Consider the following 14,040-nt stretch of genomic DNA (forward strand, 5'->3'; position numbering starts at 1 on the left):
TCGTCTTTTCAACATCTCAATTGTGTGATTCTGGATTTTAAAACCAATAGCATTTAAAGAACTAGTGTGTAGGATTAAGGGGCATCTAGTGATGATGTTGCAGTCAGATGCAACCAATTGAATCTCCCCCTGTGTTCTAAGCGTGTAGGAAAACTACAGTGGCCAATGTAAAATGCAAAAGTGCAAATGGCTCTGTCTAGAACAGTGTTTGATTTGCTGTATACTGTAAAATAACATGGCAGACTCTATGGAAGAAGATCTGCTCTGTATGTAGACGTGCACGGATCATTCTAAGGAAACAAAAACACAACAACTCTTAGTTTCAGGAAATTATAAACTAATTAAAATATTAAAAAATGAATATTATATTCCATTTCTGCCAAAATATCCCCCTAATTTCTACACAATGGACCTTTAATGTATAGTAATAATTTTTTGTGGTACTTTTATCTATTTTTTTTCACTTGGTTTTTAAACATGTCAGTTCTATTATTAAACCTGCTTGTCCTGCTATTATTCTGATTTTATTCTTCAATATTTTTCGTCTTCTTCTTCTGACTTCTTCTTATTATTAATATTATTATTAATATTTTGATTGTAAAGCACTTCAAATAACATTTGTGTATGATAAGGTGCTCTGCAAATAAACTTGCCTCACCTTTAAACAACAGAAACCAGACAACAGAATAAGATACAGACAAAAGCAGAAAACTTTTTGTTGAAATTGATAGATGATAAAGTTAGACTAAAGTCCTCACCAGAATGATTTCTATGAGGGGTTAGGAGTTAGGGTTACCGTTGGAGATTCATGTGTTCTCTTCAGAGAGGCAATCAAAAAATATTGTTTTGATTATTAGAACGCTGGTCACGTCCTTGTCCAAAAAATGTCCATCATTATTGCCTGGAGCCCAAGATGACTCATTCAAATTTCCTATTTTGTCTGTTATAAAACAGAGAAAAGAAGCAAAACCCTATGTTAGAGAAACCATCAGAATTGTTGCTGTGGATAATTATTATCTGTTGATCACTTAATCAACCAATCCTTTCAGCTCTTAACTTTTTTTTTTTTCAATTTCTCTTCAGTGCAAAAACAGCAATGGCAAATTACTGTGTTTTTGCGCACAACATGTGGCCTATCTAGGCATCATTTTGACATTTTCTCCCACTAAATGTGCAAAAACTGTCAGGGGTTTAGAGGTTACCCTGAAAAAAACATACTACTCTCTACCTTTTTTAATTTCCTCTTGGTGTTTCTATGGCAACTAAGAGCCTTTCTGGTGGGAGTCTGTCTGCTGATGCTGCATTGTCCATCAAATCTCTCTCTCCATCCCTTTCTGTATGTGAGACTACTTTCACACTCATCTAACACACACTGCACTGTTAACACGTAATCTTGCACAACACTGACAGCAATTTCATGCTCTAAGAAAGCATTAGCTGGAATAACACAGCAACCAAGTTCTTGAGCAGTTGTTGTGCTCCACCTGTTGCTTCCCATGTTCATCTTCTTAAACCTCCACGCAACTTAATTGTTGCTCTGTTCTAAACATGTATCCCTTGAAGCAGAGTCAGAGAGTCACATTATTGAGTTGAGTATTGGCTCTCTACTAGACATGACTTTCTTTAACTTTCTCAAACTCTGAACAATCTAAACTCAGAGAGTCCATGGATGATCTGTTTTCATCCGTCATTTCCACTGTCTTTTAAGATTACACAAAATGACAACAAAGCAAATAAAGGGGGATATAAGAGACAGAATGCTTCAGTGATACACATCCCTGTTAATCTGAGGCTGTATGTGCAGAGCAATGATTATGGGTTATTAAATATCTGTATGTAACTTTGTAAGTATAAATCTATTATTGAAACAATAGAGCTAAATTAGTTTTTTTTTTTTACTCTCCAAATAAAAATAAGTCAGAAATACAGATGAACACGAATCCAACATATTAGTAAAGATAAACTGGCCCATTCATAAAAAAACACATTTAATTTACAGTAGGCTACATAACATTAATGATAAGCCAACTGTTACCCATGAATCCTTGTCCAATCATGTGAGCTAGTTAATGCTTAATAAGAGAGAGGAACTTACCCAAAACAGCGAGGTGAACTAGTTAGCCAGCATTTACATAGTGCTTATACATATTGGCCAGTTATCTGCATTATTATTCCAATACAGGCATTCTGCAGTGAATCTTCTTTGTAACCTTTTAGGAATGAGACGCCGACACACCGCCCACCTCAGAAACCACTGAGTTTGAGGTTAACACACCCAGCCATGCTACAGCTGCTGCTCACTTAACATCTACAGTCAAGTGCAAACCAAAGAAGACCCGGAAATATTCAGAGTTACCTTAATTGCAACTCAATTTTATACAATATATGTAGTAAGGGGTCCCTGCTCCATGTCTCTTTTGGCTAAGGGGTCCTTGGCCTGAAAAATATTGAAGACCCCTAACACATAAGACGTGGCATATAAGGTCAGTGCTGTAACATAGTTCAACATAGACTGTTATTTTCATATAAGTCAGAAATCTTCAATACAAAATTAAAGAAAATTGACCTGTAGTAGTCAAGTTGTTATGGAAGTATTAGCATATGTAACTTAGTACTACTCAGTTTATTGTGCAAGTGTGAAGCTACAAGCATGACTTTAAACACCGCAAAGTTTCATCCCAGTTGTTGCATTTCTCATGAGAATTTTTTCAGACACATTTAAGCAGGACATGTGGTGACATGGCTTGGGTGATTGTGGTTTAAGTGTTAAGTAGACATAGTGGAGGCCATGGTGGAAAGAGTGGGTGGCAGTGTAGCAATATACTTGACTGTAGCTTGGGGATGTATCATATTAAATGCGGCTGCCTTCCTGGTGGCATGAGTCAATCTTGCCCATTTATAACAGCTTGACCTTTAGCTTGTGGGTCATAGCTTGCAAAGCATTACTAAGTCAAAGGTGTGAATTTAGATGTAATTTCTCATTTTTCCCTCATGCTCTGCCACCTGATGTAACAAATAGGGTGAGAAAGGTGTGGGTGGAGGCTAACAGTTGTCTTCAGCTCCATATTGCCCTGTATGGGCCCTTCTGTTTCAGTCGGAAAAACCTTTCACTGTGAAACCCAAAACCTGCTGTTTCACTTTGATGTCAAAGAAAAGAATGTATAAATAACGGACGTAGCTACTGCGGAGTCACCCATTTTTTTTTTGGTCGTTTTTTTTTTTTAATCCTTGAATTTGGCATTTCAGCTGTCGCCATCTCGTTTTTTGGAGCCACAAGATTTTTGGGATGAGTGAGGAGGAGCGAGGAAGGGATCTGACTCACAGACTGTAGCGAGTCTTCGCAGAGAGCCTGTCATTCACCCTTAAAGATTCATAACTTTGGGCCTTAATAGAATACAAACTGGTGGGTAAAAAAAAATCAATCCCCATTAAGCTGTCATGGATGTTGGAATTAACTATCGAGACCAAAGCTGTTTTTTTACAAGGATATAAACGTGTATATTTCTGCTGTAAAGTTGAGTATTTTAACATGAGGGTTTATTTGAATTTTCTCTGTTTTGGAGCCAGTCTCAAGTGAACATTTGACAAACTGCAGTTTTTGGCACTTCTGTGTTTGCTTCATTTTTCAGCCTTGAAGGCTGCTGATTAATTTAAAGACAATTTAAGGCAAGTGGGTCTGATTTCGAGATGTGTCAGACTGTTTACCTTCCAAGTTCATCCCGGCTTGAAGACATTTCCTGAAGCGGCATGCTGGACAGTTCTTCCTGCGGATCTTATCAATGATGCAGTCATTTCTCCCTGCACACAGGTAGTTGTGCTGGCCTGTAAAAAGGAAAGGAAGAAGAAGAAGAGGGGGGGAAAAGGGAGATATATTAGCCAGCTAAGAAGGTTTGAGAAGGATTCATCTGGGCAGCATTTATCAAGACCACCTGCTGATTCTACAATAAGCGTGACAAACCTGTGACATTCCTCTGGTGTGAAAGCTGTTTCCCAACAATCGGACACGAACATAATCATATTGTGGCCCATGCATTAGAGCCTAAATGTTCCACATCTCATCACATGCACCAAATCTTGGCACCACATCACCCCAGTCTTAAAAAACCTTCATTGGCTATCAGTCTCCCATCAGGTTACCAACCCTCACAGCCCCTCAGATCCGCTTCTGCCAGTCTCCTCTCCACCTCAAAATCTTTCCTCCGCACTTTTGGGGACAGAGCCTTCTCCAGGGCAGCTACCAGGCTCTGGAACTCCCTCCCCCAAGAGATCCGTGACTCTGATTCCCTCACCATCGTTCAGTCCCACCTCAAAACCCATCTCTTCTCCTTTGCCTATTTTTTTAGTTTGTTTGTAAAGCGACCTTGAGTTCTTGAAAGGCACTATATAAATCCAGTGTATTATTATTATTGTTATAATTATAATCTGTTTGCACATCAAGAACCCTTTCACCTTTTCACAAAAACTCTGTATGCTGCATGTGATTAAGATATGGGAATATAAACCAGAGATGAAACTTTGATCAATTTAATATGAAAGAGGCAGCAATAGATATCTGGCCAGTGGATAGAAAACATGTTGACTCCATCAAACATTTTGAAAGGAAATGTTTGTCGGTGATGTGCAAGCAGCACTTTTTAGGGGAAACAAGCATGACTATAACTTTAATAGTTTGGGATTTTAAAGATAAAGCTGGCAATACTCTTCATTTTGTTTTTGGAAATAAATGTGATGAAAAAAAGGACAAAACCACTGATGCATTTCTCAATACTTTCTAACTTCCCATCTGCACTTCTCAGCCCCAAGCCCATTTGCTGCAACAAAATATGTAGATCTTTATAAAAGGGGTCACAAATACAAAACATTATTTTGGAAAAAAAAAGTCTCACTAACATCCTAAAACAGCTGAGTATTGTAGTTTTTTAGCAAATATTACTGAAACAGGAGTAAAGATCGATCTGAGATTTTCATGGTATAATACTCATCCTTAAAAAATATCTTGGTTTAATGGTATATTAAAGAATTATTATTATTGTCAGTCAGAATGACCCTTAAATGAATAGAAACAGAAGGGTAAGTGTTGGTTAACCAAATGTTTTATCACTATAATTAAGACTTCAAACCATTTTTAATGGAAGTATGTGTAAAAAGTTCCCCTTTGAAAATAACTAAAATAAGAGGTGAGATTCTCCGATCAGTCGTTTTTTTCCCCAATACCTTAGATGAGATAAATGTATGCTGTATGATAATTGTCAACTATCATATCATGGTATACCTTAAAACCGGTATGCCACTGCAATGCCTGATTTGTTGGGGACCATTTTTTGTTTTGGAACTGGTGTGCTATTTACACAGTATAATACAGCAATGCTGTCCACTTAACTACAAAAAAACATGTTTTTTAAATAAATACAGGCCTGTGGCAGTATAAGCAGCATTAGCCCAGCCCACGGTGCAACAGTGTCTTGATTTTATCACATATACCACATCTGCGGCAGAGCCTGAGGAGTGTCACGAGTCTTATCTCTCCAGCATCAACACATTCTTTTGAGTTCAGGCTGAGACAAAATTAATAAGAGAATGTCCCTTAACATCTTGCAAAGCATGCACCATGTTTTTAGGTTTCACTATGACAGTCATTCTATGAAATCCAACTGCCATAATTAAGTAGAATCACCTCTGAGTCACTAACCCAGCAAAGATATTCACATCTGCTGCTGAGATCATGTAACACTGTGGAAAACAGATCGTAGGCAGGGATTTAGAAAGACTGTACTTGCACTGCAAACTCAATCAAAGCTGCCTCTTATGTCAAACCATTTACAGGTCTGAAAGCTAGCTTTATACTCTTGTCAAGGCCTGAATTAAATGATTACTTTCTAGTATTGGATTCCTAAAAAGCTGTCTTAAATCCTGATCCAAAAGAGAAAACAGGGCACACTGAAGACACTTTGTAAGTTGCAATGGCAAAGAGATGAGTTGCCACCACATTAAGAAAAACAAAGTTGGCAGGAATGCAGGCCAACTAGTAACTCATAAGTTACCAGATTTGCAGCTGATTTGTGCTTCATCTAACCTGAAGTTGCAATATTTCTTAACTCTTTAGGTTAAAGGTACTATTAAGGAATTGTCAAAAACTCATTGTAAACAGTATCACCAGCGACAGGGATAGCCATACCCAAATTTGCCATATTTGCATTATTTTCTGCACTGGGTTTGTGATCATAGCCTTTTCTTGGATGCATGCTTCTTACCTCCCCTAACTGCAGGAAACTAAGGAGAAAATAAGAAAATACAGGCAGAGGGCTGGGTCTCTGCATATAAACTGCTGCACACTTCTAGTGGGTTTTAAGTGATGATTAAGAGGGATTAATTTTGTATGAGTCAATACATACATTTTTCCCCCTTTTTTAAGGAAAATCCTTCACTTTTAACTTCTGCGATGGAAAAACGTGCCGTACTGCAGTGCTCCCCTAGAAGTTGCATTCTTTCATGGAAAATGTCGAGTTCACAAGCATCTCTTATTAAAGAGCAAACGCCCCTTCTGGATGACTGGATGGCTAAATTATAACTTACTCCCCCATCACCAATTACTGTAGATAAGAAGAGGTAAGGTGAAAGGTCTGCTCATTAGTCACTTCTGGCATAATAGCAAAACTCATTATAGAGCAGATCTGCACAGCTGTCAAACTGCGAAGAGCAGCAGAAGCGGAGGATACAATAAATAATCGCACAGAGATCCTGTAAGGTACAATCTTTTCATGTTCAAGAAAGTAGAAAAGTGGTGGACATATCGTCAAACTGGATGATAAAATAAAATTGTAATAAATTGTTCTTCCTGTGCCACTCTCCACCAATCCTTCAATTATTGCACACACACATACACGCACACACGCACACGCACACACACACACAGTGAGAAGTTTCTGCATGACTGTAAAAACACATCTCTACCTGTAAAAAGACCTCAATAGACAAAATGCCCTTTATGACCATAAACAGTGTTACTGATCTTTCAAATACCATGTTTTTGATGCATCTTTTTGAACTAAAGGGCATTCAATAAAACTGCTGGCACCATATAATAGAATGTCAAAATAATACTGTACAGTGTGCAAATTGTTTTCCTTTATTAATACATCCATTTAGGATCACCTTTAAATTTAATTTATTCTTGAACTATGTTTAAGAAAAATGACAATAAAGTTACCTTGTACCGTGTACCTTAGAGGCACAAGGACATGATAGCAAATTATTGTGCCATATTTTAAAAGTGATTTTCCAAATAAAAAAAAACAGAAGAACAGTTTTGTACTAAGAAAAGCCTTAAACCTCAGTTTAACAATGTCAAACCACTTTCGAACACTGTTCAGCCATGTGTTTAAAAATAAGTTCTCTTAAAAACCCGTATGACCATTAGCTATTGTATGTCAAAGCAATACGATAATTGAATCAACAAATTTCAAATTGGCAAGCATCCCAGATTCACCATCAGTCTTTACATCTGGCAGTCATTAGAGTTAATGTTGTCAATGAAAACTAATAAAAGCATTGTCAAACCAAAATCTTTTTCCATGCTTAAACTGAGACAAGATCCTCACAAAAGAAACCTTTAAACAGTATCTAACAACAAATGAAAGCTACTAAGAAAGATGGATAAATAGACAAATTAACACAGTTTTGAGGCGTCTTTCTTATTCTGACTTATCCCACTAGACATCTCTTCAAAAGCTGGTACTTGGCCTGGCTTGACCTGATGTTCCTGCCAGTAATGTCAGCTGACATGTTCATGACCTTAATTCATCTACAGTTCCTCTGAAAACTAATTAGGCTGTCAACCACAAAAATTATTCTCCTAGATGTTCACAAAAGGATTATTTTTGCATTAATGTTAACCAATGTTGAAGATGTTCCTCTATGTCATCATACAGCCTTTAAGTGAACAAGTGAGCGAATCACTGCAGTAGAGTACAGGTGGCTAAAATAATGCCAGTGAGGCCAGGGTTTGAATATTATCATAACCTAAGACAAAAGACTAGTTAACATTGAAAAGGATGTTGAAAAAGTGCTTTTAAAATTATATGAAAAGGGTGAAAAAATGTCCATTTGGCTCCCTACACCACATTACTATATGTATCTTTGTGCACAGGTCGTAGCTGCTAGTTGTTTCTAAAAGAAAGACAAAAATTGCCAAAAATTCCAGGTTGTGTCTCTCATAATAACTTTGATTAGAGGTATACTTTGGCAATTTTCAGCTAGCTTTTTATGTATAAATGGACCATGGCAACTTCCCTCCAGTTTACTGGCACACAAATCTACCTGCTCATCTCAACTCATGTTTTTTTCCATAGGGCTGTTGCTTGGACCACAAAATTGTGCTTCTGCCATTTCATACACCCACCAACACTGCCAACAAAGGTGTAAAGAAGCAAATATAGAGAGATGCAGGTCAAAGTCACAGCAAATGGTAAAACTACACAGTGATAATCAAACATAAACCAAGATTCCATTACTAACCTATTTTGAGCCTAAAATGTCTTCAGAAACATATTTTAGTGCAGTGTTTGGCTGTGATAAAAGAATTTGTGAACAGGAAGTTTGCGCCTTTCTGTTTCCTTTATTGTAAAAGCTGAGGCTAACAATACTGAGATCAAACTGTAAAACTTAGCAGTGCTTATCAAATATGAACCAATAATGTGTTACTGCATTGCCTTTTTCTCATCTAAAATGTTTTCAAAAATGTTGGTTTACCTGTGGAAAACGGCCAAGCACGCTTTATGCACCAGCAGGAGCATTTATTGATCCTGTGTGGCACAGTGCATTTTTGAAGATGTAAGTTTTCTACCTCTTGAGCAAAAGTGAATGCCATAACTGTTTTCCTCTGTTTTGTCTGACCATTAAGCCTAATGTTTTTAAGTATTTGCATCTTTCTACTGCAAAGACAGCCAAGTTTTGTGAAAAATATCTTTCCAGCAGTAAAATACTTCTTTAAGGCTGAGTAAAACAATCAGTTCTGTTTAATGTTACTACCTGTGCAGTACTGTTAAAAGAATACCTTTTAAAGTATGCATTTATGTTTGAGCAACCACTATTCATATTTTGTATAATGCTGGCCGTCAGATCTCTGTAACACTGACCTATGTAGTTGTAATAGCGAATCAGTTCATATACACTTTCTGTTTCAATGCAGTGTTTTACATTATTTTGCTCTCCTCCTGTTTTCTCAAAAACAACTCAATACTGAGGCTAATACAGCAGCCTACATGCATGGACTATTAGCACCAGCAAACACAGAATCTGGGACATCAAGCAAATGATTAGCTCAGCTTAATGATACTTCAGAACAACAGTGCCCTACGTTGGTGGCCGGAGTTAAATACGTTCTCTAATCAAGATGTAGCAAATTTGTACTGCACTTAACACAGTATAAAAAACTTAAAACATGCAAAAGTTCAAAGTATGGACTAATGCAGCTTAGAAAAAGCAGTGTTCTCTACACATTTCTCAAAATCATACTGAGAGTCACCTTTTCAACTTACGAATAAATACATTTCACACAGACTGGAGATTAATCTGCAGTGTTGGTGTTGTGGTGTGACAACAAGATAGCAGCCTCAGAGCTACCAGTTGCAGCCATCACTGATAGCACAGGAAGTCATTGCAAACAATGGCGTAAACAGCCATCTGTGGTGTCAAAAGTGCCAGCTGAATCACACTGATATGCTCTCTCCCTTATCTAGCCCTGATCTGCTAACAAGGGCCTGGCAGCACCCGTTAGCACTAGTTGGTGAAGCCTCTTGGTGGATTTGCAGGCTATACCAACATGTAGGGCTGCAGCTAATGAGTGTTTGCCCAGCGGGCCAGTGGTTAGCACCGTCAACTCACAGCAAGGAGGTGCAGAGTTTAAACCTGACCATTTCCTTTCAATTCACTTTGTCTGATTATCTGCAAATAAAAAATAAGCAATAACTAGCAAATTTACTTCATAATTAACCAAAACAATTAAATTGCAATCAGATAACTTAAAAAAAAAAAACCTTTCTGCGATGGCGAAATGATGAAAAAAAAAAAACCAGAACTGCCTTGCAACTTCATACAAACATCATACAAACATAACATTAGATGACATTAAGGATGAGACAGTTACCAGTTTCACAATAAACAATGGAAAACATTCCCAGTGGTCAGTGTTACTGCTTGTGATTTTAATTATTAAAACTGTGTCTGATTACCACTCTTATTTTTTAAACAGTCTATATATTCTTTGTAATCTGTAGTTGATGAGGAGAAACATTTAGGAGGATTGTGAAACACTGAGCTGTGAAAACTGCAATGAACAGGTATACGTTTACTGTAAAAATAGTTCATTGGTCCAGATATTCAAAATCACAGATGGTTTTGGTAAAAAAAAAAAAAAAAATCCTTTGGAGAAACCTTAGAAACAAGCCAATCAAATATTGCTGTTATACAGTTACTTGAGTGTGCAGTCATAAAAATTAATTGTGCAGAGACAGGGGGAGTGATTATATTTACAATATCTACCTCTTGGCAAAACCTATTATTTATAGTCTTAGACTCACCTGTGTTCCTTTATTTATTAAGGATACCCCTTTTATTTAAGGGTGTTAACGTTGTGTTGATTAGACCTTATTCTGAAAACCATGGCCTGCTATTTATGTTTTTCCTTATGTTTAATGCGGGTCTCATTCATAGCAGAAACTGCTCATTGTTGCTATCCAGTGAAAACCACTAATACCACATATAAATCTGGCGAATTTAAAATTTCCAGAAAAGCTGAAGGATTAAGTGATTATTTATTTAAAAGTCTAGTGTGTCCAATTTAATGAGATCGAGGGCAGTCAGACTGCAACCAACTGAAACTTCTTCCCAGTCCTAAGCATGTAGAAGAACTACAGTGGGCCAGGATTCTTATTTTCAGATGATTATCAACCATTATACAACAGTTAGTTCTGACCAAGCAACCTGATTGATTAATAAACAGTACATCAGCACTGGGCCTTTTAACTATGCATGTATTACGACGCTTTACAGGTGTCCTGAGTTGAGCCTTAATTATGTTATGTAAGAAGAAGTATTGTATGAAGAACTGTTGTATCAAAGCAATATTACAATCAAGCCTGTGCTGTTGTACTGTATATCACCGCGGCTGTGATTTTCTTCAGCACTTAGCCTGTGGCCTTGTGCCAACTACCGAATCAAAGCTGTGATACAGTAAAACAGCACTCTCTCGTATGATATTGCTTAAATAAAAACACAGTTGCGAATATTGTATACCATTTCTTACACTAGATGCCCTTACAACTTACAAACTGGGCCTGTAATCCTCTTGCTTTTTAAATCTCATAAACCATTTAAACCAAATGGATTTTCTGAAACTAAAACCAGGGGGGTTAGAACAATGCTTCTGTTCTTAAATCATAATAAGCTGACGTTTTGGAGATATTTAGTTTTTACAGGACAATGGCGTTGTGTGACTAAAATTGGCATTTCAAGTCAAAATCTTTTGATATCAGTTTAGCAGGATGAAACCTGAATGTGGCCTAGATACAGTTATCAGCAGAAACAGTGGAACACACGAAGAGTAAATAAAACACATGGCACAAGAGGAAAAAAAATAACCCAAAAAGTTGAGGTGATTTCCAAAAAAAAAAAAAAAAAAAGCAGATTTCAAAAGTGGGTCGAGTGCAAAAGAATAGGTCTAATGAGAGACCCGGCGTGATTGCAATTATTGGATCTACAAACTGTGAGGATGATGAGGTGGAACATTCCAAGCAGAGATTGAACAGAAAAAAAAAAAAAACACTCACAGGCAATTAACGCTGACTTGAATTACCAAATCAGAACATTTGCATGCATTAACAGATAGTTGGCAGAAGAGGCTATGCATGTGTCTAGGCAGATTGGTCATATTTCAGTGCTGAAGGAATACAGGGACATGGGCAAATCAAAGGTGATAGTATTACCATCATCAACATCATCATCATTATCATCATAATTATAATTGTTATTCATTGGTATATTATTGAAAGTGCATTTATTTACCATCTGTGTTTTGTCGTGCTCTCCATCCTTCACCATTGAGACAACGACCGGAGAATGGAGAGGGGGGGAAGAAAAACAAAACAGATATAACTTTCTCAGTGCGACTGTTGGCAGCTCTTTTCAAAAATAAAACTTCTGTTTGAGCGCTTGACATTTACAGCAGCGCTGCATCATAAAAAGCGGTCACGCTAGATAACCGTCAACAACCATACAACTCAACAAATTAACTGTGGCAGATTGTCCATATCTATAATTTTAAAATACATGTGTATTACTCTTTTTACACTTATTTAAGGAAAAGTAGCCCCAAATAAATGATTGATTGTATGCAGGAGGTTAAAAAAAATCTTCCCATCTTAAACCACAACCCATATTTTAGTCCTGAACTGTAGCAGAAGTCAAACAATCTATGTTTACTGCGCCACCTTACATTCAGAGCAATGAGTTCACCAACTATTATTCCCATAGCAGCGTTAGTTACAGATACAGAGGAAACTGAGAGATAAAGACAATGAATGTAGGCACAAAATGAAAGAAAAGGACAAGGCTGTCGACCTGCTAACTGGGAATTGAAAACAGGAGATTAGTGGCTTGTTTCTATTCATTTAGTAACCAGTGTTGTGTCAGTAATAAACAGAGAGTGGTTTATTTATTTTTCACCAAGGCATTACCTGTCTATTGTTGGTCAATGCAATGGAGAATTAACAGTAACACACTCCTGAGAAAAGCCTTTTCAAACCAATTACACCTCTGTAGAGGCAGCTTTAGAAAGACAGGAAATGGAGAAACAGAGGTGGAGAAAGCAGGGGGAGATGGAATACTTTGCAGAAATCCTTTAATATAAATTACTCTCTGTTTGTCAGATGCATTCCTTCCCCTCCCATCTCGAGATTTTGTCCAAGACAAGCACCCTGATGTACAAACTGCCTGAGATGAGAAACAAATACTGTGTTAGAGGATATTAGTGTTTGTGAAGCAAAGCAGAAAAATGACTGTCTTACAAGGTCATTATAATGCTAGTCCTCTTAAGGCAATAATGGGAAGGGTAGCATTTTTATTTCCTTTTCTTATTTTCAATTAGAATTACTTGTAAGGCATCCCAGCTTCGATACAGGACAAACAGGAAAGGCAAGAGAAGAGGAGGCTTGACATGCAAGGTCAGGACTAAGACTCGAAACCACAAAAATGCATGAACACGACATAGGTCTACTAAAGGTCACCAACTACCACCATACTATTGCACTCTGACCATAAATTTGGGGAAATAATTTGTATGTTCTGCTGCCAAAGAAAAGAAAAACAGCAGAGGTGTTTCATTGTTGTGCAACAGCTTCAAGAGCTGATTACATATAGCTGAAATGACAGTCTTTGGGACAAAATGTACTGAGGTAATGGATGCTAACCGTCGCTATTAGGTTCACATGTACGAGGTTGTGGCTGCATAATACAGAACATAGGGACATTAATATGCAAATCTGATTATAGCCTGGTGGAAATGTGGCCACAACCCATCTGTTCAAAATGAAAAAAGGTTTAGATGGACACCTTTTTTTTTTTTTTTAATTTGTGTGTTATGTATGTGCGTTCTTAAACTTGTAAAAACCATAATTCAAAACCTAAATTAAGGTGTCAGCATTCACAAATGTCATGTCTGAGTGACTGAGTGGGTGAATCCAGACAGGAAGGTGTGTGAGACCAACCTTCGACGGCCCTCTTGAAGAACACCTTGCAGCTGCCACAGGTTACAACCCCATAGTGGCATCCTGAGGCCTCGTCTGAACACACCAAACAGATCTTATGTGTCTGCCCACTGGGCTTGGACTGGCCCGGCACTGCAGAACTGCTGGTCTCTCCTGTTCTGGGTGACGAGCTGAAATGGATGGAGAAAGAGAGGAAAAATATGTCAGGACGAGTGAGTAATAAAGATATTTATGGTGAATTCAAGGCAGGCTGCTGAGGGCTGGTTTATGAGTATAGACA

General features: G+C 37.6%; 1 protein-coding gene across 2 annotated transcripts in view; it reads right to left on the reverse strand.

The window, feature by feature from the left end:
- LOC121952564 (glucocorticoid receptor-like) overlaps nucleotides 1–14,040 on the reverse strand; it is a 79,789-nt gene that overhangs the window by 14,736 nt on the left and 51,013 nt on the right. Inside the window, exons 3-5 of one of the 2 annotated variants that reach the window (XM_042499328.1) lie at nucleotides 13,761–13,930; nucleotides 12,061–12,087; nucleotides 3,706–3,822 (exon numbers count right to left, since the gene is read on the reverse strand). In XM_042499328.1, the coding sequence (XP_042355262.1) occupies nucleotides 3,706–3,822; nucleotides 12,061–12,087; nucleotides 13,761–13,930 (314 nt within the window). The remainder of the gene's footprint in view (nucleotides 1–3,705; nucleotides 3,823–12,060; nucleotides 12,088–13,760; nucleotides 13,931–14,040) is intronic. The other variant, XM_042499329.1, reaches the window with a different exon arrangement.

The sequence above is a fragment of the Plectropomus leopardus genome, chromosome 13 (genome assembly GCF_008729295.1).
Source record: "Plectropomus leopardus isolate mb chromosome 13, YSFRI_Pleo_2.0, whole genome shotgun sequence".
NCBI classification, from domain to species: domain Eukaryota; kingdom Metazoa; phylum Chordata; class Actinopteri; order Perciformes; family Serranidae; genus Plectropomus; species Plectropomus leopardus.